Below are 27,492 nucleotides of genomic sequence, written 5' to 3' on the forward strand. Positions count from 1 at the left end.
ATTTTCAAAAATTTGAGAGATGCAAGCCTTCAAAGTGCATAAGTGACTTCTAATAAATAACATTATGATGTGGGCGGTAAAAATTTAATTTTGAGATCAAGTCATTTCAAAATTGGTTAACAGCTTCATTTTCATTACATTTAATATGCTCATTAATGAATAAAGTAAACAAAATACCATCTCATAACTCATAAAATGACAGGGAAAATACAGTAAAAAAAAAATGTGAGTTAAATTATTATGATTAATAATTTATATTAATCTTGGGGGCTGTTTAAAATGTAGGTTAACACATTTATGACCAAGTAAAAAGTGTATGAATAAAGGCACAATTTTGATCTGAATCTTTACTATTTTCATAACTCAAGATATAGCTATTTATTTTTAAATGAATAAAATGTAGAAACTGTCCAAATTTCTTGAAAAATTCCAACTGGTATTAAAATCATTTGATAATTTGGTTGCTACACATGAGGTTTTTATATATATATATATAATTTCCTGTTAATAAAGTTATTATCTTGAGACTTGAATTTTCCCAGTTTATAATTTCCTGGGAGTTGGAATTTATGGACTGGGAAAAGCTGAAGCTCAAACTATATTTCCTGGGAGCTAGAAATATAGTTCAGGTGTCAGAGAGCTGCATTCAACTCACAAGCCATGCTTTGACTACATCTGCTATAGACATTAATTTAAAGCAATGTTATAAATTTCTCTTATAGCATTAGCAGTGACAAATGATGCAAGACAGCAAGCCTTGGATGTCAGATGAACTAGTGGTGGCAGAGAAGAAAGGTGCATGGGATTCATATAAATTATCAGGTGATACAGAAGCCTATGGTAGATATAAATTAAGGCAAGCTAAGACAGATTATGAAAAGTCTCTGGCAAAGAATGCAAAGAAAAACAGCAAAGACTTCTATGCTTATATTAACAATAGAAGGAAGGGGTTGAATCATATTGTGCCACTTGATGTCTATGGGTTAACTGTTGATGATACTGCTCAGGTTGCAGACATACTGAATAGGTATTTTGCATCTATATTCACATTGGATGGAACCTATCCAATTATATTAAGGGTGGCAGCAAAGGAAGTAAGCAAGCCCTCAGCCATGATTATGAGAGCATCCTTGGATTTGGGGGAGATTCCTATGGACTGGAGATATGCAACTGTATTCCCAATTCATAAAGGAGGAGCAAAGTTAATGTGAGTAATTACAGACCTATCAACTTAACTGTTCCAGGGAAAATAATCGAATCACTGGTTAAAGAAGTAATGCAGGACCATCTGGATAGGCATGCAATTATACTGCAATCACAGCATGTATATGTTAAGAGGCAGTCGTGTCTAACCAATCTGATAGGTTACTATGATGCAGTGACCAAGGAACTGGATGCAAAAAAATAATTTTGACACCATAAACTTGGATGTCAGGAAGGCTTTTGATACTGTTGCACATAAAAGACTGCTGTACAAACTGGAGCAACGTGGTATTAAGGGCAAGTTACTGCTATAGATAAAGGGATGGTTTAAGTGGAAGAAGAGGGAGTAGTTATCAATGGGCACTGCTCTTTGTGGACAAATGTTATTAGTGGAGTTCCCTGGGATTCAGTGCAGGGCTCATTGTTGATCAGGGTGAGCAACAAGATCTAAGAAAATTGGGTCGATTGGCTGAGAAATGGCAGTTGAAGTTTAACACTGGCAAATTCAAGGTACTGCATATAGGTAGCAGAAACCACAGAGTAACTTATCAACTGTGTAGTATTACACTCAGGATAATGGAGAATGAAAATGACCTGGAGGTAACTGTGCAGTCAGACAGAATTTTCAGAGCAGGGCAGACATGCCGCCAGGACAGCTCACAGGGTTTTGTCAATGATATACAGAAACCTTGCTAGCAGGGATGAGGATTATCCCATTGTATAAGGCCATGGTTTGGCCCCATCTTGACTACTGTATACAGGTCTGGAGGTCTCACTTGAGGAAGGATGTAGAACTGCTGGAACAGGTGCAGAGAAGGGTAACCCAACTGGTGAAGAGAAGAAAAGGGTGCTCTTACCCAGAAAGGCTTCAGTTCTGCAGATTGCAGTGTCTCGAGACTAGGCACTTGCAGGGAGATCTGATTGAGGTGTTTATAGCCTTGAATGGATTGAGTAAGCTGAACGTTAATGGCATTCTTCTTACTTGCTGAGACTACACATATGAGGGGGCATAAATTTAAGTTGAGGAAGGATGATTGCAGGATAGATGTGCAGAATTGCCTTCAGATGCAGGATAGATGTGCAGATTTACCTTCAGTCAGTGGGTGTTTGATTGTTGTAACAGGCTTCCATCTGTTGTTGTGGAAGTGAATGGGTTGAATAAATTCATGGGAGAACTAGACAAATTCTTGGAGGGTATGGATGGGTGAACTGGTTTTTTTCTTTTGGCTGATGCTATATAAGCTTGCTTTCTTGTATTATTTGCCATTACTATTACTACTTTTACTTGTATATTGATAGGTAACCACACTGATTACCTATATAGGCAGTAATTAGTATAAGTTATTTAGTTTTATTTCATGATTTTATTTAGTATTTTATTTTATTTCATATTTTTTCTAATTTCATGCTTTTATTTATTTAATGCCTTTAGCTTTGTATCTTGACCTAAGTAAAATCAATTCACTGCTAGAGTTATTTTAAAGTAAATGTTTGAGATTACTAATTTCTTACAGCAATATTTGAGGCACTGTTTGCAGAGAAATCAATCTGTGGTACAGTACTAAACAGTCAACATGCCATGGCTTAGTTGCATATTCAAAATACCCATGTATACATATATAGTAACATCAATAACAGTGATGTTATCTTCTACATAAGGGAGTGCTATGTACACCTCACTTTCTTTACAACTTACTATGCAGTGTAATAAAATTTTTCAATGTAAATTTTGAAAAGAAAGAACACATATAATTGAATTAAGAAGTTGAGGGTGGTGTTCTTAATGTAGATTACTGCAATACACCATTTTGCAAAATGAAAAAGATAACTGTAAAAAAACAAAACAAAAAAGGGAGTATACTTAGTAGCAAGTGTACAACTAAGCACGAATTTTCAAGGTAAAAAAGCAGAAGTAGACTTATATGCTGCAATATACAGTACTCAGAGTTTTAACTTTCAATTTTTTTAAAGAAAAGTAATATTAGCCTAAAAATTCTGTTAGAATTTGCTGTGAATACTTCATAGCAAATTCTAAAAATAAAAATCTGGTAAGAGAATCAATGGAAGAACCTCAGTGGTTGGGATTAACATCCAGCACACTGAATCTGATAAGGAAGAAGTCCCTTAGCAAATGCCCAACATATTTCTTGTCTAAGGGCGCCTCCGTAGCCAGGTGGGAAGGAGCAGCAGTGCGTAGTACACGCTTCTTGATTAGACCGGGGTTCGAGCCCATCACCACCAAATACGGAGGATGCGGAAAGGTCATGAGAGTGACCACTGCATTTCCCGGAGCAATATGGCCTTAGTTGCTAATGCTCCTAAAAACCAAATAACAAACAAACAAACAAACATTTCTTGTCTAACTCCCACTGACTGAATTTTAATTCACAGAAAATTATTTTCCTATTTCCAGAATTAAAATTCTCTAAGTTTCTGGTTTACTCAAGTAGACAATCATATTCTGTTAGCAAAGGCTTTGAAAATGTAATACTTTCCAAAGAAGGTGAGTGGATATAGTCAGTTTCTGCAATGTTAAGTGCACCATTTGGAATAGATTGATAAATTTATGAGTGGAAAGATTTCTGCAGCTAGAGAACAGAAATGAAGAGTTGGTAAAGAACCTTCAAGCTGAGTCAAAAAATATATCATTAATGATTATTACAAGTGCAGAAAAACATATTACTACATTAGATCACCTCTAACTTCTGTTAAATAATATTAAGTAATAATAAAGGTTTTCAAAACTTTGAGAGATTGCTTCACAAAAAATTTTAATAAGAAAACTCACCTCATCAGTAAGTACAACAATCCTCTTTTCTACTTTAGGCTCAAGTTTACACTGTTCATGTTCAACTTTATCTAAAGATGACTGCTGGTGCTGAAATAAATTTCGACGGGCAACTGCATCTAAACTCATTCCTCTACGTAGGGGAGTTCGTGCAGGTTGTTGATTGCTATCCTCAAACATCCTAACAACACTATGCCTGTATCAAATACAAATACTTGAATTAATGGAATGTTTATAATTATGTATGCAAAAATCAGTATCAGGAGTAATGTAATAATTTTAAAAAATCAAAAATTTCTGATTGGTTCTTCAAGACAAATTTTTTCTGTTCTTTTTAACTCTTGATTTTTTCGGTTGCACACATTTAGCATTGCAAGTTCAATTACAATCTCATATGGTCACATATTCTTGTCATATTTTATTACACTGCTTTTAACTTATTCCAGCCAGCTTAGATCCCTCTCACACATATGCATGTCGACACAGGCACACGCACACACATGCCTTTCCTCTACAGTGTGCTTATTAAGTATTTAAACAGTTCTACATTTTTCTCTCATCCATTTATATACTTCACAACTACTATCTTTAATTATTGAAACTGAATTTTGAATTTTTCTGTGATGGTAATTTGAGTAGAGAGAAAGAGAGAGAGAATAATTAATTAGCATACTTCCTGAAAATGCCAAAATCGACTTTACTGTAACTCTCCTTAACTGCTAGTTGCATTTACTGCACTGAATTTGGTTCTGAAAACTACTAATGTATCAGCAACTTTTCTACATAAACTGTTTCATTCCTTTCTACAGAATAGTAACTCAAACTCAAAAACAATCAAGTATTTTTAGGCAAAATCTTCATTACCACTATATCTTCCTATTTGGTTTGATGCTGAGTGCAGATTCGATTTACAGTAAAATCTACTATCTATTAAAGTGTGGGAGAAGAATAAAATGTTTTCTTGATTAAAAATGATGAAAAGGGAAATGATCTTCCTCTTAATAACACTTGTGGTCCTGATTCAATTCCTACTTCCACTATTAAACCAGGAAGTAATAGAAATAGAGGCATATGATGCAAGAAAGCAAGCGTATCAGCTTATGTAGCATCAGCCGAAAAACAAAAAAAAAAAAAAAAAAAAAAACTTCACACAACCATTGCCTCCAAATGTTTGTCCAGTTCTTCCTCGAATTTATTTAAGTTATCAACTTCCCCAACAACATATGGAAGTTTGTTCCAGCAATTAACCACCTGCTAGCTAAAGGCAAATTTCCGCACATCTATTCTACAACTGTCTTTCCTCAATTTGAATTTATGCCCCCTTAGGTTCATAATCTGAGCCTAATCATCAGAATTCAGCGTGCTAAACCCATTCAGGGCCTTATACATCTCAATCAGATCACCTCGCAGGTGTCTAGTCTCCAGCCGCTGCAATTTGCAGAACTTAAGCCTCTCTTGGTAAGAGGATCCCTTCATTCCCCTCACCAATCTTGTTGACCTTCTCTGTACACACTCAAGCAAATCTACATCCTTCCTAAAATGAGGCCTGCAGACCTGTACACAGAACTCAAGGCGAGGCCTGACCACTGCCTTATATACAAAGGGATAATCACTGCCTTTTCCCTGCTAGCAAAATTCTTGTATATCATTGACAAAACCCCATGACCTGTTCTTTCAGCCTGTCTGCATTGCTCAGAAAACTTCATATCTGATTGCGAATTACTCCCAAGTCTTTTCATTTTCTACCACCCTAAGTGCAGCAGCACACAGTTGGTACGTTCCTCTGGGGTTACTTCTACCCATATGCAGTACTTTGCATTTGTCAATGTTAAACTTCAGTTGCCACATCTCAGCCCATCTGCCCAAATTTACTAGATCCTGTTGCAGTAGCACACTGCCATTACTGTCGTTAACAACCCTGCCAACCTTTGTATCATCTGCAAAACTTTGACACTAAGCCTGATATACCTTCATCTATATCATTGATAAATATACAAAACAACAATGGGAAAACACCGAACCCTGTGGAACTCCGCTAATAACATTAGTCCACGAAGAGCAGTATCCATTGATTACCACCCTCTGTCTTCTCCCACTCAACCACCCTTTTATCCATTGTAGCAACTTACCCCTTTAATACCATTCTGCTTCGATTTGTATAGTAGTCTTCCATGTGCAACAGTGTCAAAAGCCTTCCTGAAATCCAAGTACATGATATCAAAATTATTTTTTGCATCCAGTTCCTTTGTAACCACATCATAGTATTCAATCAAATTTGTCAGACACGACTTTCCCTTAACAAACCCATGCTGTGTCTGAATTATTGCTGAAGTGTTGTCTAGATGATTCTGCAATGCATCTTTAACCAGTGACTCCATTATTTTACCCGAAACAGAAGTTAAACTAACTGGTCTGTAATTACTCGTGTCACTCTTTGATCCCCCCTTTGTGAAGATTTGCACATTTGATACATTTGACCATCTCCAGTCCATGGAGACCTCCCCTGAGTCTAAGGATGCTCTCATAATTATGGCTAAGGGTTTGCTTACTTCCTTTGCCACCTCCTTTAATATAACAGTAGATCCCATCCACCCCAGGTGCCTTTCTTATGTTTAACTTCACAATTTCTCCTCCACTTTGCTCTTAATTATTACAAAATCATTAAGCACCCTACTACAATTTGATAACCTTCTGGCATTTTCCTTCCATAACTCCTCATGTGTGAATGTAGATGCAAAATACTCATTTAGTTTGTTAGCTACCTGAGCAGGATCATCAACAGTCGAAACATCGATATCAAGTGGACCAATCTAATTCATCCCCTTCCTTTTAGAATTTATATAAGTAAAGAAATTCTTGCTGTTTTTCTTAGTATCCTTTGCCAAAGATTTCTCGTAATCTGCCTTTGCTTGCCTAATCTCCTTTGTGACTTGATTACACTCTGGCTTATATCTGCCATAAGCTTGTGTGTCACCTGATAATTTATATGCATTCCATGCATTTTTCTTCTCTGCCACGAGTCTCATTAGTTCATTTGACAAACATAGTAAATAAATAAATAAATAAATAAATCTTTATTGTGAAGTAGAATTACAGCACAATATCCCATCACGGCGACGAGGGCCAGGGGTTCACATATAGATAACATAAGTACAAATTCAAATGGCTACAAAATATAGCGAACGCATACAAAAGGCTACAAAATACAGATTACAAATGCAAAAAGAAATACAAATACATCATAAAAACAAGGAGCTGAACACAAATAAAGAAAAACAAATACAACTTGGCAGTGATTCAGGTTTCAAGAGCTTTGATAAAGTTGTGTCTGTCCTTTTTACTTATTATGGTGTCAATGTTGGTGTCCACACGGTTGAGGGCAGCGAGCATCTACTTGGGCAGAAATCTTTCGGTGAGTACAAGCCTGTTGTGGTGAGCCACAAGTGCTGGTACCGACCTTAGGCTTGGCTGTGGAATCCTCCAAGAGCAAGCATTCCAAATATTTGGAGATGATATTTGGCCTGAGATGAGTTTGGCTGTGAAGACCAGCCTCTTTTCAACGATCAGGAACTTCAACCTCGGGATGTCGAGTGCTTGTGCCATCATGGTAGTTGTGGTAGCGGGAGGTAGCCAAAGCTTGTTATTCGCCCATTTCAGTAGCCAGTATTCAGCAGTGTACACCCGCTTAAGGTTTGTATGTGCAGCAGAGGCCCATATTTCTGCACCATAGAGAATGGCAGGGTAGACGGTGGAGGTGATGAACCTTTTAACAGTGGCAGAATGTCGGACGTGTAGCAGCTGCTGCTTTGAGATCCACCATAGACGAGAAAATCTGGTACTGAGTTTGTCGATCTGGTTGACAAAGGACATCTTTTGGTCGAACAGAACGCCAAGGTCTGTGTGCGAGGGTACGTTTGGTATTCGTACCCCTGCGAGTGAAACGTTGAGTACTGTAGGCATGGATTTAAGGGAGAATATAACCTGAGCAGACTTCAGAGGGTTGATTTTTAGATTGAAGTTTGCCGGGTACAATTCTAGATCCTTAAGTTGGGAATTGATCCTGTTGCTGAGCTGGGCGGGGTTGTCGCCAGGGTTAATTGAGTCAGCAGTTTGAAGTCATCGGCATAGCTAGCATAGGAGACCATTCGTTGAGGCAATAATGGGCACGATGATGGCTGTGAACAGGACACCAGACAGGACACTCCCCTGCGGTACTCCAGCAGTAATGTCGCAGGATAGGGTATGTTGCTGCCGATGGAGAATAAGTATTCTGTGACTGAGAAGTGATTCCAAAAAGCACAGCATATCACCTCGAATGTGAAAATTCTCCTTAAGTAGGAGGAGCAAGGCCGGAATCGACACGGCATCAAAGGCTGCGCTTATGTCGAGGTATGTGGTTGCTAGCTTAGCTCTTTGTTCGAATGCTGAGAGAATGCGTTCTGTGGTGGCTGCCAAGTTAGTGATTGATGATTTTCCTGCGATAGCATAGTGGATTTCAGGTGGTTTCGTCTGGAGGATTTGTTGAGTGATTGTGGGTAGCAAAGCCTTTTCAAGAGTTTTTAACAGACAAGAGGCAACTGATATGGGTCTGAACTGGCTGACGTTTGTGGCAAATTGGTTTTTGGGGATGGGGTACACTCTGTATTTATTCCACTGGGGTGGGAAATAATGCTCAGCGAGGCATCTGTTGTAGATCGAGAGAAGAGGGCCTATGATGAATGTGCTTAAGCATTTGATCATAAATTGTGGAATTCCATCCTCCCCAACAGTGGCTGTTGTGGGAAGGGAATTGATGGCACATATGAGCTCCTGTTCCGTGATCTGGATAGGACATCCGAAGGGTTTTCATAGTCAGGCTGGACAACTGTAGATGGGACTGTGGTTGTATTTGAAAATCTGGCAATGTATTTGAGCCATTCTTGAGGATCAAGCATGTGATTGAATCCACCATGTGGGGCAGCATAGAATGGCTTTCCTTTCCTCAGAGTGCGGTTAAGGTTCACTTGGATTGCGTCAGCTTTCTTTCGATTAAAGTGGGCCCTGGCACGGGAAAAGGCGATTCTGTCTTTACTGTCATTCGTATGCTTCCATTTCTTATGTAGGACTTGTTTCATTTTGAAGCTGTTGTTAAGATCAGCAGTCCACCACGATCTGGAACGGGGAGTTACTGTTACTCGTTTGGTGGCAGCATAGTCGGTGACGGATTTAATCCAGTCAGACAGGAGTGTCACTGCAAGGCTGAGGTCGCAGTCAATGAGGACATCCCAAGGAATGCAAGATGCTGCTTCTACACAGAGTTGAGGATTAAGGTATTTAGGTGCTGAAACGTATTTGACTATTTTGTTGTCAGGGATGTTGAAGTTTGGCACCTGCAATGACCATGTCAAAACTATGGGCTGGCGATCAGACAGGAAGAATGCGATGGGATCATCCTCAGCTGTGCATGGTGTTGAAGCAAAAGCGAGATCCAGTAGGTTCAATCCCCTGGTGGGGTTCTCATTGACCCGTATCATGTTGATGGATTTGAAGAACTCGCAGAGCCTGATAAAGAGGTGATGTCGGTTTGGAGGCAGGTTAAAATTACCACAAACAAGGCGTTGTGCAGACAGACGAAGATGGTTTAAGAGCCAATTCCCTAAATCTTCAATAATTTCAATTGTAGGCCCTGGGGGAATATACACAGATGCGATATCAATGTGGCTGGAGTGGAAGCGTAGCGAGACTATAATCACTTCGAAATCTTCAGTTGTAGTTGAGGTCGAATTCTCATATGAGAATAGGGAGGTGTTGTACAGTATGGCTACTCCACTGCTTCTAGATTGCTCCCTGGATGCAGACAGCATGTTGTAACCAGCAATAGCTGAGCAGAAGAGTGTATCTTGATTAGGTTGAAGCCACATTTCTGCGAGGCAGACCACATCAGCGACCTGGGAGAGGAAGATCTGTTCTGCTGAGTCTAGTTTGTTCCTAATGGACCTGATATTTTGGAAGTACACCCTGATGACAGGTGTTTGACGAACTTCCGTCCTGATAGTAGCACACGCTCTTTGAGTAGACCGGGGTTCAAGCCCCTGACTACTGAATACAGTCGATCTGCCAACCCGCACTGGACCAGCGTGGCAGATTATGGTCCATTTCCCTCAGCATGAATTGTTGAGGAGGCTTCCATCCTGCAGTGGGTTGATAATGGCTGCACTTCACCTTGAACAATATTTCTTAATAGGTAGGAAACATCTAATAGCTTCCACGATTAATTCCTTGAATGCTTCCCACTTAGAATTTGCTGTTGGTAACATCATGAGTTGGTCCCATAGTATAGAATTTAAAAACTGTCTAAGACCACTGTAGTCACCTTTACAGAAGCAAAAACCCTGTCCTTTACCCCTGACACTGTGATCACTGCCACCTAGTGGTTCCTTTATCTGCAAATTCTTAAAAGTGTCTCATTTAATAATGAAACAAATTGATGTCTTTAACCAATGCCTATTCCAATGACACTTTCCTCCTCACCCCTCTGAAGGATTATAAATTTTTTTTCTGTTTGTAAACTGCTTACAGCACAACAAACGAGGATTGGAAGCCAATATGTATCTGATCATCACTGAATAATTGAATATGAAATATTCATAACTGGATATTTCAATCCTCTGAGTGACCCCAGTCACTCAGAAGATCAGGGTTACACAACCTGTGTTTATACTGTTATTATAATCAAAGAAATGATATAGCTCCACCTGAGAAACACAACACAAGACACTAAGAATTCGGTTTAAATTGGATAAAGAATGTTTTAGAGTTGCAAAAATTGCACTGTTAAAGGAATGGATCAAAAGTAGGATCTGCATAATATGAGACCACATAAACCTCAGGGGAGGTTCCCATGGACTGGAGATGTGCAAATGTATCCCCAATTCACAAAGGGATATCGAAGGGTGACACGAGTAATTACAGACCAGTTAGTTTAACTTCTGTTCCGGGTAAAATAATGGAGTCACTGGTTAAAGATGCATTGCAGGATCATCTAGACAAGACTCCAGCAATAATTCAGACACAGCATGGGTTTGTTAAGGGAAAGTCTTGTCTGACAAATTTGATAGGATATTATGATGTGGTTGCAAAGGAACTGGATGCAAAAAATAATTTTGATATCATATATTTGGATTTCAGGAAAGCTTTTGACACTTTTGCGCATGGAAGACTATTGTACAAATTGGAGCAGAATGGTATTAAGGGTAAGTTGCTACAATTGATAAAAGGATGGTTAAGTGGGAGAAGACAGAGGGTGGTAATCAATGGGTGCTGCTCTTCGTGGACTAATGTTATTAGTGGAGTCCCACAGGGTTCGGTGTTGGGTCAACTGTTGTTTTGTATATTTATCAGTGATATTGATGAAGGTATATCAGGCTTAATGTCGAAGTTTGCAGATGATACAAAGGTTGGCAGGGTTGTTAATGACAGTAATGGCAGTGTGCTACTGCAACAGGATCTAGATAATTTGGGCAGATGGGCTAAGAAGTGGCAACTGAAGTTTAACCTTGACAAATGCAAAGTACTGCATATGGGTAGAAGTAACCCCAGAGAAACGTACCAACTGTGTGGTACTATACTTAAGGTGGTAGAAAATGAAAAAGATCTGGGAGTAACTGTGCAGGTAGATATGAAGTTTTCTGAGCAATGCAGACAGGCTGCCGGGGCAGGTCATGGGGTTTTGTCATGATATATAGGAATTTTGCTAGCAGGGAAAAGGAGGTGATTATCCCTCTGTATAAGGCAATGGTCAGGCCACACCTTGAGTACTACGTACAGGTCTGGAGGCCTCATTTTAGGAAGAATGTAGATTTACTTGAGCATGTACAGAGAAGGGCAACAAGATTGGTGAGAAGTTCTGCAAATTGCAGTGGCTAGAGACTAGGCACCTGCGCGGTGATCTGATTGAGGTGTATAAGGCCTTGAATGGGTTGGGCACGCTGAATTCTGATGGGATCCTTCCACTTGTTCAGATTACGAACCTAAGGGGGCATAAATTCAAATTATGAAAGGACAGATGTAGAATAGATGTGCAGCAATTTGCCTTTAGCCAGCGGGTGGTTAATTGCTGGAACAAACTTCCATCTGTCGTCGTGGAAGTTGATATAGGTTGAATAAATTTATGGAGGAACTGGACAGGCATTTGGAGGGAATGGTGTGATTTTTTTTTTTTTTTTTTTTTTTGGCTGATGCTGCATAAGCTCATACACTTGCTTTCTTGCATCACATGCCATGCCACTACTACTACTACCTGTAATATAAAACTCAAAGTTTGTAACAGTTCTGGGGAACATAAGGAATATTATGCATTTCCCAGCACCGTTTGAATTTAAATTCAAACTGCGCTGGGAAATTTCAATTTTTAAATTCAAATTTGAATTCACTTTGAATTTAAAATTATAGATCCATCCAATGTTTTATTATTAAATGGTTCCTATACCTCCTTTTAACGGAACGATTTTAATATGACTCTAAGAACATTTTTTGTTTACCCACTTCAAATTTAATTCTTGGTGTTGTGTCATGTGTTTTTCAGGTGGAGTTACTACTCTGATTATAGAAACAATATATAATTACTTCCAAAATCGTCAATGATAATAATTTATTGCTTTCTCATTAATGTTGTGAAAGTGTGTTCTTTCTTATTAATGCTTAATCTAGTATCTAGTTTGTATTGGAATATTGTTCAGCTAACAAAGGGCTTTTCTTTTTGATAATACTGTTATTAGGAAAGGTGAGCTAATGATTGAAAAATGAGATAATTCCAGCTACAATACCAATAATTTCTCATATTTTAAGAAAATAAAAATATCCTTAATGTAGACTGGTCATCACGGTTACACAGTATGATGCACAATTGATCATTGTGAAGATTAATTAAAGAAAAGGATTATACAAATTTCATTCAGACTGAAACAGCTTATAGTCAATGCATTTCTGGGGCCATCAACAGCGGAAATATGTAAACTAATCGATAGGTCTATTACTTTTCAGCTACATACAAACATGAGCATAGGATACTTTTGCTACTGATATTTAATTTAATCCAATACCTATATATTTTAAAAACAAATAAAATAATATTTTGTTTAATAAAAATTATATTGATTCTGGGAATAAAAATTTCAATAAGAAATATTTATTTATGAATGCCTGTGCTAGAAGCATTTAAAGATATTACTTCCATATGACCATTCATATTGCAAAATGGAACACAATCACTGACAAGATAAAGTGCTCAGTTACAATAGCACATTATCAACAAGCAATGCCTCATAAATTAAAGAAATATCAAATATCTTATAATTCTTGAATAGCAGTGGCTAAAAGATCATGAGCAGAATTTACATATTTTGAGTACTGCCTATTAAGTCTTAAATTGTTACATATCAGTCTAGCAGAAAACTTCTTTCAGTTGATGCTTTGTTTTTTCATTTGTCATATGTACTGAAAATGACAAAATTTTAATAATGTGCAAACATTAAATTCTGCTGTAAACTTGGAGTCAGTCATAAAAACACTGAAATGGTCATTACAGTTTACTAAAATTATGTTAGGACATAAAAAAAAAAAAAAAAAAAAAAAAAAAAACTTAAATAGTTTCAAAGATTTCACGAGGAGGATTTTTGCTTTGAAGATGAAGAAGTAGTTACCCATTAACATCCTGAAACGATCAAAACATCAATAAAGTCTATACCATTATTCATTAAGATCAACTACTGACCATTCAAGAAATTGCTGGAAAGACATCTTTCATTTTGTTTAATTCAGACCATTTTGACTGAAGATTTGGGCATGAGGTGAGTGGGCACCAAATTCGTTCCACGCATTTTCACTCAAGAACAAAGACAGCATCGAGTCCTCACTTCATCCTCATTTCTCTTCAAGAGGTTCTCCGTAGCCTAGTGGTCAGGCGCGCGGGTGCATAAGTACACGTGCCTTGAGTGACCGTGGTTCAAGCCCGTGACTACTGAATACGGTGCTGTTTCTTGTATTCTATCTTGTGAACTCCTCTGACCGTTTGGTCGTCCCGGAGTATAAACAGAAAATTTATTTTATTTTAAAGTTGTGTTATATCCTATATTTTTAACAAAAATTATAACAGGTGATGAGTCTTGGATGTACGGATATGACCGAGGTTCAAATATCACTGCCAAGCCAAAAAAGGCATGACAATCAAAATCACATATAAAGTTCATGCTGATTGCATTTCCAACAAGGGTAATTGCATTTCTTACATTTTTTTTTGTCAGAAATGTAATTAACAGTAGCACCTATAAGGTGCCACTGTTAATGCAGCCCATTACCAAGATGTTTTAAAATGGTTAAGAGAATGTCTCACATAAACAATCTGAAAAATGATGAAATGGTTTACTGATTAACCATGACAATGTGCCATGTCAGACATCACGACTGGACAATTTTTGACCAACAAAAATAATCCTGTTATGCACCTTATTCACCAAACTTGGCACCATGTGACTTTTAGCTATTCCTGAAATTAAGGTAGGAAACAAAAAGAAAACAATTTGAGTAGATTCGAGAAATTCAATCAAACCTGATAGTTCACCTAAAAGACTTCCAAAAATGTTTTGATTAGTGGTAGGCAAGATTAAATAAGTGTGGGGTTACAGAAGAAGATTAAACTGAAGAATATTAATGATGTAACCATTTATCATTGAATAAATTTAACTTTTTGCTACATTTGCCAAATGCTTTTATCAACCCTAATACAGTGACTTGAGACCACATGATAGATTTATGACTGTTAAGAATTTACAACCAAAGTAGATGTTTATGGTAATTTGTATTAGATATTATTTTGCATCAGCAAAACAAGTAATTTTTGTTAACATTAACTGGTGAGATGATCATCACCAAAAAATACTTACTAGAAGTACAATTTACATAAAGAATAATAATAACAAAAATCCACTTCTACAATACTCACAAAATTCATGTGATAATTCAGGCATAAGCCCTTAATGCAATTCAGTAGGTATATTAAAAATAAGTTGGCTTCTTTTAACTTTATGCATATTACAAAATGAAAATAACAATCACGATATTCTATTAAAATTTCAGAAATATAATTCAGAATATAAGAATATATACTTAGGTAAATGAATGCAGATTTATATATTTATGGGGGAGGAGGGGTCAGAAAGGAAGTCAAGATATGGATGGTCACCTGCGAGAGAGGCATACTAGACTCTGCCTGTGACGTGAACGATGACGAATATTGCCTGTGACAATCTTTATGGACTGAAAATGGTTCAGCACAGCTGTTCGTAATTCAGGACTATCTTCATCATTCATCTAATTTTTAAAAGATGAACATATATTATTCATGGGCTAATAAATGAATACTTTAAATAAATAATTCTTCATGCTAGGATTTGTAAGTAACTAACTTCAGATTCTTTCCATTAATGCAAAATCACATTCCCTTTCTGCTTTTATAAACTCGAAAATTAAATTATATGGTAACAGTGTGGTTTCCCCTTCTTATATGTATTTAATTTGAATACTGTATATTCTTGAAACAGATTATTTTTTTTCTTCCTTCATTTAATTACTAAGCAAATTCATTTATTTAAAAGTATACACACTCAGTAGACAATTTATTAGAAACCACTCTAATAACATGCAGATCTATATCTATCTCCATAACGGCAGTGATCTGCCATGGCATTGCCTCCACAAGATGATGATATTCCTTAAGTATATTTAGCACAGAGGGACTAAATATTATCCATCAATTCCTGATAGTTATTTTGTTATTTGGTTTTTAGGAGCATTAGCAACTAAGGCCATATTGCTCGGGGGATATGCGGTGGTCATTCCCTGACCTTTCCGCATCCTCCGTATTTGGTGGCTCACGGGCTCCAACCCCAGTCTAATCAAGAAGCATGTGCTACGCACTGCTGCTCCTGCCCACCTGGCTACGGAGGTGCCTCCTGATAGTAGTAGTAGTAATCATGGCATGTGATGCAAGAAAGCAAGCATATGAGCTTATGTAGCATCAGTCAAAAAAAAAAAATATATATATATATATATATATATATATACATGCTCCACTGGGTTGAGATAAATTGACTGTGGGCCAATTCGTATTATATCTTGTACTTATTCTGCAAGAATATTTAAGTAGTATCATTTAATAATTGTTTAACCTGTACAACAAAATGGCTCATATCATAATACTACCAGCCTGAAATGTCTCTAACAATTATGATGGACTCATGGTTTCATACTGTTTTCTCCATCCATACCCTGGTTCCACTATTTACATGATGCAACTGAAATTAGATTTGTTGGACTAGGATCCAGAAAATCTTTCAGCCCTTCTATATGTAGTTCCAGTGATTGCTAGTTCAGTGTAGACATTTCTTTCCACTTAAATGCAGATACTGGTTTGTAGTTAAGTCCTCTGCTACCAAAGCCTAATCAAAATAATAATCTGTCCAAGGATGAGTGATGTGTGTCTGCACTTTTATTGCAATCTGACAGCATGGATCATCCATGCAGCAATACAATTCCAAATTGTGCCTTTAGGTGTGAATAATCATTTATGGCCCCACATATTGCACTTGCTAATCTTTAAATATTTAACATGCAAAACTAATAATTAGTTCTTTCATTTTACTTTTTATCTGTATTACCCTAATTTTAATATTACATCAACACTAACAAATCATCCCTAATATTTCAGTCTGATTAAATCTACATATCCAGCTGTGAAGCCAGACTCTGTGGTCTGGCTTCAGAGCTAAATATTTTTGCAATCGTTTATTTTAGAAGGCACAGTCTGTTCTCTAATGGCCATCTTAGTCAGTAATGTCAGCTCTGTTTCTCCATTAACATCACAATTCTGCTGTGTTGTAACAGGCAATATGCAAGGTGAGTGATGACAGCATACCTTTCAATCAAATCCTACAACTGTGGAATTAAAAATGTGTAATGCACACTTTTACTGAGATCTGACAACATGGATCATACATAAAGTCATGGATGATTTCATTGTAACTGTTTCTGATTTGATTTGATTTGGCTTTTTATGGCACATTGGCAGCTAAGGAACTGTTTCTGACAGCCAACGTACTAATGTCACAGTAATCAATGGGCTGTGCATTTTTAATAGAAGCATATTAACTCAATCTCACCGTGTTTTTCTATAGCTTTGTGTCCATAGCTTTGTGTCCAAGTACATTAACCCCAGAATTTAATTTACTTTATAATACAAAAACACAGATAACAACAAGTATTGTAATCAGTAATAAACAAAAAAAAAAAATAAAAAAAAAAAAAAAAACACAAGGAACCTACTGTGTATGTTTCTTGTTTGATTTACATATAAAAACAGATTATCACTATATGGTTAAAATGTGAAAACTTAAAGTACTTTACAAATTTAGAGATCAATTACTTTGAATAATGTTAAGTAATGGGCACTTAACTCCATATAAATTTAGAGCTTTAAATTGAAAATTTATTGAATACTGAGTATAATTCAAATGCACTTCAGTAATCTAATGAATAAATAAATTGACTGTCACTTTCAAGTTAATAGCTGAGCAAGAACCATAGGAACAGTATTAAGATTTGAGAACAAATCCAAAAATTTTGGATTCAAAACATCATTGAAATAGAGTGAGGTTGTCAAGTAGTTGAGTACAGAGTCAGTTTATTTACTCATTACGTCACTAAAGTGTAATTGAATTATACTCAACATACAAGAAATTTTTCGTTTTAAGTTCTAAATTTATGTGGAGTTAAGCATCCATTGCTTAAGATCATTCTAAGTCATAAATCATAAAATATGAATTTCCTAATCCCACATATGTCTTTCACACAACATTTAAAGTATTTTAATTTTTTAAGAAATGCATTGAAGTAAGAATAATCAATAAAAATTTTCACTTACTAAAATTTCACAGTCTTTCAAGGCATCATATCCATCTCTTCCCTGGTGAAGGTAATTTTTTGTAACTAGCCTGTATTTCTGAAAAATGAAAGTATGAAGCTTTAGGATAATATTAAGAAAATTAAGAAGAAAAAGCATAAATAAGAAAGGAACATGCACCACTGAAGTGGCAAACTCTAGATACTGAAAGTAAGTCATATAATAAGCAAAAGCAGGATTCTTAATTATTCACCAATATGCAACAAAAAAAATAAAAATAAATAAATGAATATACTTATATATAATATAACCACGAAATATATAACCATTAAATTTGCTAAGTAGAAGGAACAACTGGTAGTTGTTCCTTCTACTTAGCAGGAACAACTGTCAGTTAACTGTCAGAGCAATATCAACCTTCATAAGCATTTCTATCTCAAATATGAGGAATGTAATGAAAAGGTAGAAATGTTAAACTAGCAATAAACAGTATGATGCTGAAAGGACACAAGTCAAGCAAAACAGACCTTTTTATCTTTATGACAAACATGAAGCTTGAGAATTAGTATAGTCTGCAAGAAATTATTCATATATTGAAAGCTGCACATATGCCACTTATCAATACATTAACTCACCAACACTTTGCAAGTGATCAAGAGAGGAGATGTGAAGAGAATAAAACAATTTTGGAACTCAGGAATCTACTTCAGGAATAAAAGTGAGCAAAAATGTAATAACATGTAAAGAAAAAAAAAGAGTAAAAAATATTTATACTAGCTCTTGATTAACCTAAAAGCACAAGAGATGGAAAAATAAAAAGATAATGAAAAGGAGCAGGAAGAAGAAGAAATAGTAACTGATTATTTTGAAACTATTGGAAATACTGAAAATGCTGAACTAATTGGTTTTGAACTGTACTTTTACTTATGATATATTCTAGGATATATGATCAAAGGGCTTCTATCTTAGAATATAAATAAACAGAATTTTTCAAACTGGGAAGTAATTCATCTTTCGTGTATGTGAATATGATTTCAGTTTTTTATACTAAATTGTATGTAGGAACATTTGATATTTTCAAGTTTTAACAATGAGACTGAAGTAAACGTTCTGGAAAACTTTTTCTTGTTAATTGTTGGACTGAAATTATATGAATCTATGCTAATAATTTTATCCAAATTAATGAAAGATGGAAATGCTAATTCTGGAAAACCTGGATTATAATAAAATCATTGAATAAATGGCAATACTTAGAGTTATATTAGGAGGCACAGATTGACACTGATTTTATGAAAATTAATTCTATTAAAAAAAAATGTTCTTGTTTATACTCCAGCATGATCATCAGGTCAGTAGAGTGTACAATACATCAATACAAACATTAATCATATTTAGCAGTCACGGGCTTGAACCCTGATCCACTAAAAGAGCACATTTTACTGTACTCTCACTCCTGACTGTCTATTATCAAATCTATGAGGTTCACAAAACGTTTTTTCATAATAAATTTCTTTTCTGGAGCAAAAGATATTTATTTCTCAAAAAAAAAAAAAAAAAAAAAAAAAAAAATTATTAAGAAATGCTAAAAAATGGAATAGGCATTTTTAAATATCTTCTTTATACAAACATTTCTCTATAATTGCTGTCTTTTTCTACAGCTTTAAACCAACTGGACACAAGAGCTAATATTCTTCACTATAGTTCTCTTCCATTCATGGTTGATCATGTATATCAACTTTTCCTTCTTCTGTGCACTCACATGTGATCAGCTATGCTTTTACTGACACTCATCCCCACACACATTTTTCAAATGTTCATGAATATTTTCCAACTGCTTCATTCTATTCCATTAAAAACTCTATTGCAACTACAATTAGTTATACCAAAGAAATAAAGAGATAAAACATAAACATATCTTTCACAAAATAAGTCTTTTTTTTTTTTTTTTTTTTTTTTTTATCATCAGTGTGGATGACTTCTTTTATTTTTGAACTGCTATAGATCTGAAACCAAAAAATATCTGGGAAATAGACAGTTTGGTTTCAACTCTGTAGTAGTTCACAAGCAGTGGTGGGCGAGAGCTGGCTTGCGTGAACTGACTGTTAAATTTTCAAGGAATTTGCAAGCCAGTTGTTAAACTGACAATGGCTATAAACTGTAGAGTGGCACGTACTTCAATCCATAATGGCTAGCGGCATTTGGAAGATAAGCTTGTATATGGTGACACAGAAAATCCAGCAGGGGGACACTTTGTGCTTCCTTTCCCTGCCCCTTCCCTATGCAGTAGCCTGTGTAGGGATTATCTCCGCTAGAAATTTTACAGCAATATTATTTCCAACAAACATCCACATAATTTTGCCTGGATACTTCTTCTTAAGGTAACGACATTCCCATGCTAGACATCTGTCAAAGATTTTGTGTTTCTAGAAATGTTGTGATATCATCACATATCGGATTTAATGACAATAAATTAATTGGGAAAAGAGTTAGCGGATTGGGATGCAACAACTCCATTTGTCGAATCATGGTTGAATTGCAACCAAGGATTTGCTATGGGTACAAGAGCTCAGCAAAAATCAAAGAAAACATTTTGTGTTTTGTGAGAATCAATTGGCTATATGGAAATTATAAAAATGAATATTTTATTATTGTTTGAAATTTTTATATTTCAAATTGTTGTAAATCAGTAAAACTTACAATAAATATATACACACATATTCTTTGTCTTGGTTTTTTTTTTTTTTTTTTTTAGTGAGTCAGTTGTTAAAAATTTACCAGCACACCCCACAAGTAAAGGTGCTCCACACTGAAGTAGAAAAGAATTACTCCATGAAATATCTGCATAATTTTACCCATTTACATCCTTGGTGTAATAACTAAAGAAATAAAAACCTAGGGTAAAAAACTCCACATGATCGGTGGTAAATTCCTTATCTGCTATATCTAATCTATTTACACATTATACTGTTTAAAGAAGTTATTCTGCTGAGCTCTTTGTTTTCAATGAACTTGGCTATCTGACTCCATTTTGAAAATAGACTACTCTAGCTCTATCAGTGTTTTGAAATTATATGGTCAGAAATGGGAAGGAGGGAAAATAAAGTACTATTGTAAACAAGGTCTCAGCAATTTTAAATAAATTTTTTGCTAGAACAGGGCAAAGGAGAAAAAAAAAGATTATAGGGAAACTGTTTGAGTAACCCTCAGATTTTAAGCATCCACTTTCATTATACATTTCAGCTTCAAGAATAAATATTTATATCAATGATAAATCAGGAAATTATATCTAATATTTCTGTGCGAGAGCGGTCTAGAACTATGCAAGTGTAACTACTGTAAGAATAAGTTACCTCCATGGGTAGCTGAGGTAGAGAGCTTGGGGAAATTCAAAGGTCACCTGGATAGACACCTATATGAGGATGAAGTCAAATAGGTATTTTATTTTAGTATTTGTTTATTTATTTATTATTTTTAATTATTTTTTTTACTGTTACAGCAAAGCCTAGGACTTCCTTGCACCATATGGCCAATACTAATACTAACTGCTGGTGCTTGTTTGCTTATTGCTGCTGTTTACTCTCTAACAACATGTATAACACTGAAGAGGAGTTAATTTCCTTAAGAGCTTTTCAAATGTTTTAAGAGTCTTTCGATATATCAGAATAACACTTTGCATTACTGCAGAAAGAATGCTTATTCTCATATGTAGCGAGAGCCTACATCATGAGTTACAGCCACTTAATTTCTCATAAGAATAGATTTTACTCAGTTTTTTAATTTAAAATTTAAATTTCAAACTGTTTTTACAGATGTCTATATTTATCTACTCTTATCAAATTAGTTCAATTTGATATTTCTTAATAATCATTTGTGTAACATTCAATAGCAATGGGTTCTTTTAAGAATCATTAATTTTCTAATATGTGCAATCCTTGATTCCTAGCAATTATTAGCTGTATGCCAGATTAATTTATTTTAAATATCATAATGAAACAACTACCTCAGAAGTTCTATCGCTGAAAAAACAGTAGTTTTGCAACAGAAGTAATAAATTTTCTTCAAAAATTACGATTTTTCCTACAATCACATTCTTTGGGCCTTTCTGCATGCGACAATGTAGTTACCACCACTTTGTACAAATAAAAAAATTTGTTTGTTGTTTGTTATTTGGTTTTTAGGAGCATTAGCAACTAAGGCCATATTGCTCCGGGATATGCGGTGGTCATTTCCTGACCTTTCCACATCCTCCATATTTGGTGGTGACGGGCTCGAACCCCGGTCTAATTAAGAAGTGTGTGCTATGCACTGCTGCTCCTTCCCACCTGGCTACGGAAGCGCCCTCATACTCTTCATGTAACAATATTTTAATTCATACTATAGACTGTTTCTTGAACCGGACAAATGATAAAGCAGTCTTGTCAAATTTAGTGCTCAATTATCTGTTAAGTAATAAGCATTAGACAAATTTGGTTTCCCATTACATTTCAAGTATACAGAATTTTTTTAATAATGTAGTAATAACCTTTCCACATCCTCCATATTTGGTGGTGACGGGCTCGAACCCCGGTCTAATTAAGAAGTGTGTGCTATGCACTGCTGCTCCTTCCCACCTGGCTACGGAAGCGCCCTCATACTCTTCATGTAACAATATTTTAATTCATACTGTAGACTGTTTCTTGAACCGGACAAATGATAAAGCAGTCTTGTCAAATTTAGTGCTCAATTATCTGTTAAGTAATAAGCATTAGACAAATTTGGTTTCCCATTACATTTCAAGTATACAGAATTTTTTTAATAATGTTGTAATCATTTTCTTATTTATAAATCTTATTTAACAGTTAAACATCTCTAATTTATTTAAAATTTAGGCTTTTAAGACTTATAATGACAACTAACCTGTTTAAGATCTATATATTCATCGCCAATCTTAACGTATTTAGGATCAATTCTACTACCAGGTGGTTTCTTGGGATCAAAAGCAAAATTAACACCAGCTACTTGTGGAAATCTTCCTTCCAATTTGGGGTACTGTGAAACACCATTTTCCAGAGATAACCAGACCTGTTCACCTGAAAATGAAAATTAATGGATATGAAGAAATATAAAATATTTCCACTTTTACACTGACTTTCTACTAAGCTTCACTGAAAATATATGGGTTTACATTACAATATAAACAGTCAGGTTATCACTCATATCTATTATAATGCAAATGAAAGTTCAACCTAGTTAAAGTACATAATGTAGGTTATTTAAGCCACTACTATATATGGTGGTGATAGGCAGGAAGCACTTTCTCTGCTTAAAGTTTTGAACTTTCCATAAATCTGAAAGGAGAAACAGGATGCCTCAACTAATGCTAATGAGAAGCCTATTAATATGGCAACAGATAATTATTTGAAAACTATGAACAAAAAAGTGAGATATCGTTGAGATACCTCAGACTACAAAACATGCAAATAGGCACGAGAATACAAACCTGTACAGTTATAATACTTTTAAAATCATATGAACTGGATTACAATAAGAACTGGTGCATTATGGTCTGAGTAGTCAATCTGTCAAAAATTTTCAAGAATATTTCCCTTTCATTAGCATTAGTTGAAGCATGATGCAAGAAAGCAAGCTTATATAGCATTAGCCAAAAAAAAAAAAAAAAAAAACTTTCCCATTTCACCCATCCGGTCACTCGAAATGTTTGTCTGGTTCAGCCTTAAATTTATTTAAGCTATCAACTTCCACAACAACAGATGGAAGTCTATTCCAGCAATCAACTATCCGCTGGCTAAAGGCAAACTTCCACACATCTATTCTACAACGCTCATCAGTGTTGAGCCTGGTCAAACCATTCAAGGCCTTATACACCTCAACAAAGGTGTAAGAGGAACAAAGGTGTAAGAGCACACCTTTGTTCCTCTCACCAATCTTGTTGCCCTTCTCTGTACATGTTCTAGCAACTCTACATCCTTCATAAAATAAGGCCTTCAGACCTGTATGCAGTACTCAAGGTGTGGCCCAACCACTGCCTTATACAAGGGGATAATCAACTCCTTGTCTCTGCTAGCAAAATTCGGATATATCATTGACAAAACTCCATGACCTGCTCTGGTAGCCCATCTGCACTGCTCAGAGAACTTCATATCTGACTGAACAATTACCCCCACATCTTTTTCATTCTCCACCTCCCTGAGTGTAGTACCACACAGTTGGTACGTTTCTCTTGGGTTATTGCTACCCATATGCAGTACTTTGTATTTGTCAATGTTAAACTTTAGTTGCCACTTTTCAGCCCATCTGCCTAACTTTTCTAGACCTGTTGCAGTAGCATACTGTCTTTACTGTCATTAACAACCCTGCCAACCTTTGTATCATCTGCAAACTTGGACATTAAGCCTGATATACATTCATTGATATCACTGATAAATACACAAAACAACGAGCACAGCATCAAACCCTGGGAGACTCCACTAATAACATTAGTCCACGTAGAGCAGTGTCCATTTATTACCACTCTCTGCAGTCTCCCACTCAACAATCCCTTTATCTATTGCAGCAACTTGCCCTTAATGCCATACCGCTCCCATTTGTACAGCAGTCTTCCATGTGCAACAGTATCAAAAGCTTTCCTGAAATCCAAGTATATGATAGCGAAATTATTTTTTGCATCCAGTTCCTTTCTGACCACATAGTAGTATCCAATCAAAATGTTGTGATATCATCACATATCGGATTTAATAACGATAAATTAACTGGGAAAAGAGTTAGCGGATTGGGATGCAACTCCATTTGTCGAATCATGGTTGAATTGCAACCAAGGATTTGCTATGGGTACAAGAGCTCAGCAAAAATCAAAGAAAACATTTTTTGTTTTGTGAGAATCAATTGGCTATATGGAAATTATAAAAATGAATGTTTTATTATTGTTTGAAATTTTTATATTTCAAATTGTTGTAAATCAGTAAAACTTACAATAAATATATACACACATATTCTTTGTCTTGGTTTTTTTTTAGTGAGTCAGTTGTTAAAAATTTACCAGCACACCCCACAAGTAAATGTGCTCCACACTGAAGTAGTAAAGAATTATTCCATGAAAGATCTGCATAATTTTACCCATTTACAACCTTGGTGTAATAACTAAAGAAATAAAAACCTAGGGTAAAAAACTCCATATGATTGGTGGTAAATTCCTTGTCTGCTATATCTAATCTATTTACACATTATACTGTTTAAAGAAGTTATTCTGCTGAGCTCTTTGTTTTCAATGAACTTGGCTATCTGACTCCATTTTGAAAATAGACTACTCTAGCTCTATCAGTGTTTTGAAATTATATGGTCAGAAATGGGAAGGAGGGAAAATAAAGTACTATTGTAAACAAGGTCTCAGCAATTTTAAATAAATTTTTTGCTAGAACTGGGCAAAGGAGAAAAAAAAAGATTATAGGGAAACTGTTTGAGTAACTCTCAGATTTTAAGCATCAACTTTCATTATACATTTCAGCTTCAAGAATAAATATTTATATCAATGATAAATCAGGAAATTATATCTAATATTTCTGTGCGAGAATGGTCTAGAACAACAAATGTATCCCCAATTCACAAAGTAACCAATGACTCCATTATTTTCCCCGAACAGAAGTTAAACTAACAAGGCTATGATTATTTGTGTCACCCTTTGAACCCCCTTTGTGAATTGGGGATACATTTGCACATCTCCAGTCAATGGGGATCTCCCTTGAATCTAAGGATGCTCTCATAATTATGGCTATGGGTTTGCTTACTTTCCTCGCTGCCTCCTTCAATATAACTGGATAGATTCCATCCACCCCAGGTGCTTTTTTTAGGTTCCATAGTCTAACGAAGGACCCTTATAATGTCACTCAGTTGTCCGTCTGTCACAGCATTGGATCTGTGGAACCACTCAACCTATTCACTTGAAATTTTGCATGGGTTTGTAGATCATGTGGGCCAACATAACGTCATATTGATCGTTGTTAACAAAAATTTGTCTGGGAAATGGGGGGAATGTGGGGGGGAGACAAAATGTGTCGACAATCTATAGCTTATTATACACCATTGGAAAGAGCTCAATGAGTAGGTTTAAACTATACATTTAAAATATTTTTTTAATTAAAAATGATGGCGTCAGACAGGAAAATGTGAGTAATTTGTCCCCTCCTCTGTTTCTGTCATTAATGGAGCTAAAAATTTAAAAATCACATTAGCTATGTGTTATTGGATGTTTATCAAAGGAAAACTATTCCGATTGAAATCTATCATTTACTTTTTGTGTTAAAATTAAAATACCAATTTTTTCTTGCACTTCGATAGTGTGCTTATTTGTACTAAGTAACTCTCCTTTTGGTTACAAAATGGTTGCTAAATAGTTAGTTAATAATTCTATAATGGTTATTTATAAATTTTGCGACGAGAAACATTTTTTAATGATTTTCAAAGCTGGAGTTGTCCCGGCAAGGAGGTACTCAGAGAGCCAATGTTTAGGCGGCAGTGGTGGGGAGGTACCTGCGTGGAATCTTACATGGTCCTCACCTGCCAGTCACTTCTACCCCAGGACTTTAATTGCTTCTCCAGGAAGAAGTTGGAGTCACTTCTCCCACCCTTGTCATTTGCAACAACTGGAAAGACTCAAATAGACGTTTTCATTAGTTCCTCAAGTTTTAGGCCAAGCCGAAACATTTTTTCACTAGAAACTTTTTTCAGTTACCACGAAGCTCTCTATTTGAGATACTACACCAACAAATATTCGTGGCTACGGACCCTTCATCCTGAATGCCTGGCACTCAGTAGATGACAGATTTATTTATGTTTAACTTCAACAATTTCTCCTCCACTTTGTTCTCCATACAAAATCATTTAACTCCCTGTTAAGAATTTAGCAAACTTCTGTTATCCCCTTCCTTACAGAATTCCTCATGTGTGAATGTAGAAGCAAAATACTCTTTCAGTTTGTCAGCTATCTGAGCAGGATCATCAACAGTCGAACTACCAACATCAAGTGGACCAATCTGATTCATCCCCTTCCTTCTAGAGTTTACGTAAAGAAGTCTTTGTTGTTTTTCTTTGCATCCTTTGCCAGGGATTACAGAGTAGCTTGATTACAGAGTAGCTTATACCTGCCATAGGCTCTGTGTCACCTGATAATTTTATGCATCCCACACATTTTTATTCTCTGCCGTGAGCCTCATTAGTTCATCTGACATCCATTTAGGTCTAAATCTTGAACAGTATTTCTTAGTTGGTATTTGTTGTTGTTGATATGGAGGTTTGATGGCGCATAAGCTACTTTGGCTATAATGCACCTCTTAGTTGGTATGAAAAGCCTAGTAGCTTCAAAGATTAATTCCTTGAAATCTTCCTATTTAGAATTCGCTGTTTTAAACATCATCAGTTGATCCCACTGTATAGATTTTAAAAACTCTCTGAGACCACTCTAGTCACCTTTACAAAAACAAAAATCCTTCCCTTTACCCTTGATGGTAGTTACATCTTTAAGTTGTTGTTATTTGGTTTTTAGGAGCATTAGCAACTAAGGCCATATTGCTCCGGT

General features: G+C 35.8%; 1 protein-coding gene across 3 annotated transcripts in view; it reads right to left on the minus strand.

Moving 5' to 3' along the window:
* LOC150082552 (uncharacterized) overlaps positions 1 to 27,492 on the minus strand; it is a 165,191-nt gene that overhangs the window by 41,603 nt on the left and 96,096 nt on the right. For all 3 annotated transcript variants that reach the window (XM_090378690.1, XM_090378692.1, XM_090378693.1), the window contains exons 10-13: positions 22,821 to 22,993; positions 17,946 to 18,023; positions 15,210 to 15,337; positions 3,992 to 4,187 (exon numbers count right to left, since the gene is read on the minus strand). In XM_090378690.1, coding sequence (XP_090234816.1) covers positions 3,992 to 4,187; positions 15,210 to 15,337; positions 17,946 to 18,023; positions 22,821 to 22,993 — 575 coding nt within the window. The remainder of the gene's footprint in view (positions 1 to 3,991; positions 4,188 to 15,209; positions 15,338 to 17,945; positions 18,024 to 22,820; positions 22,994 to 27,492) is intronic.

The sequence above is a fragment of the Mastigoproctus giganteus genome, chromosome 7, assembly GCF_048544385.1.
Source record: "Mastigoproctus giganteus isolate SK-2022 chromosome 7, ASM4854438v1, whole genome shotgun sequence".
In the NCBI taxonomy this organism is placed as follows: domain Eukaryota; kingdom Metazoa; phylum Arthropoda; class Arachnida; order Uropygi; family Thelyphonidae; genus Mastigoproctus; species Mastigoproctus giganteus.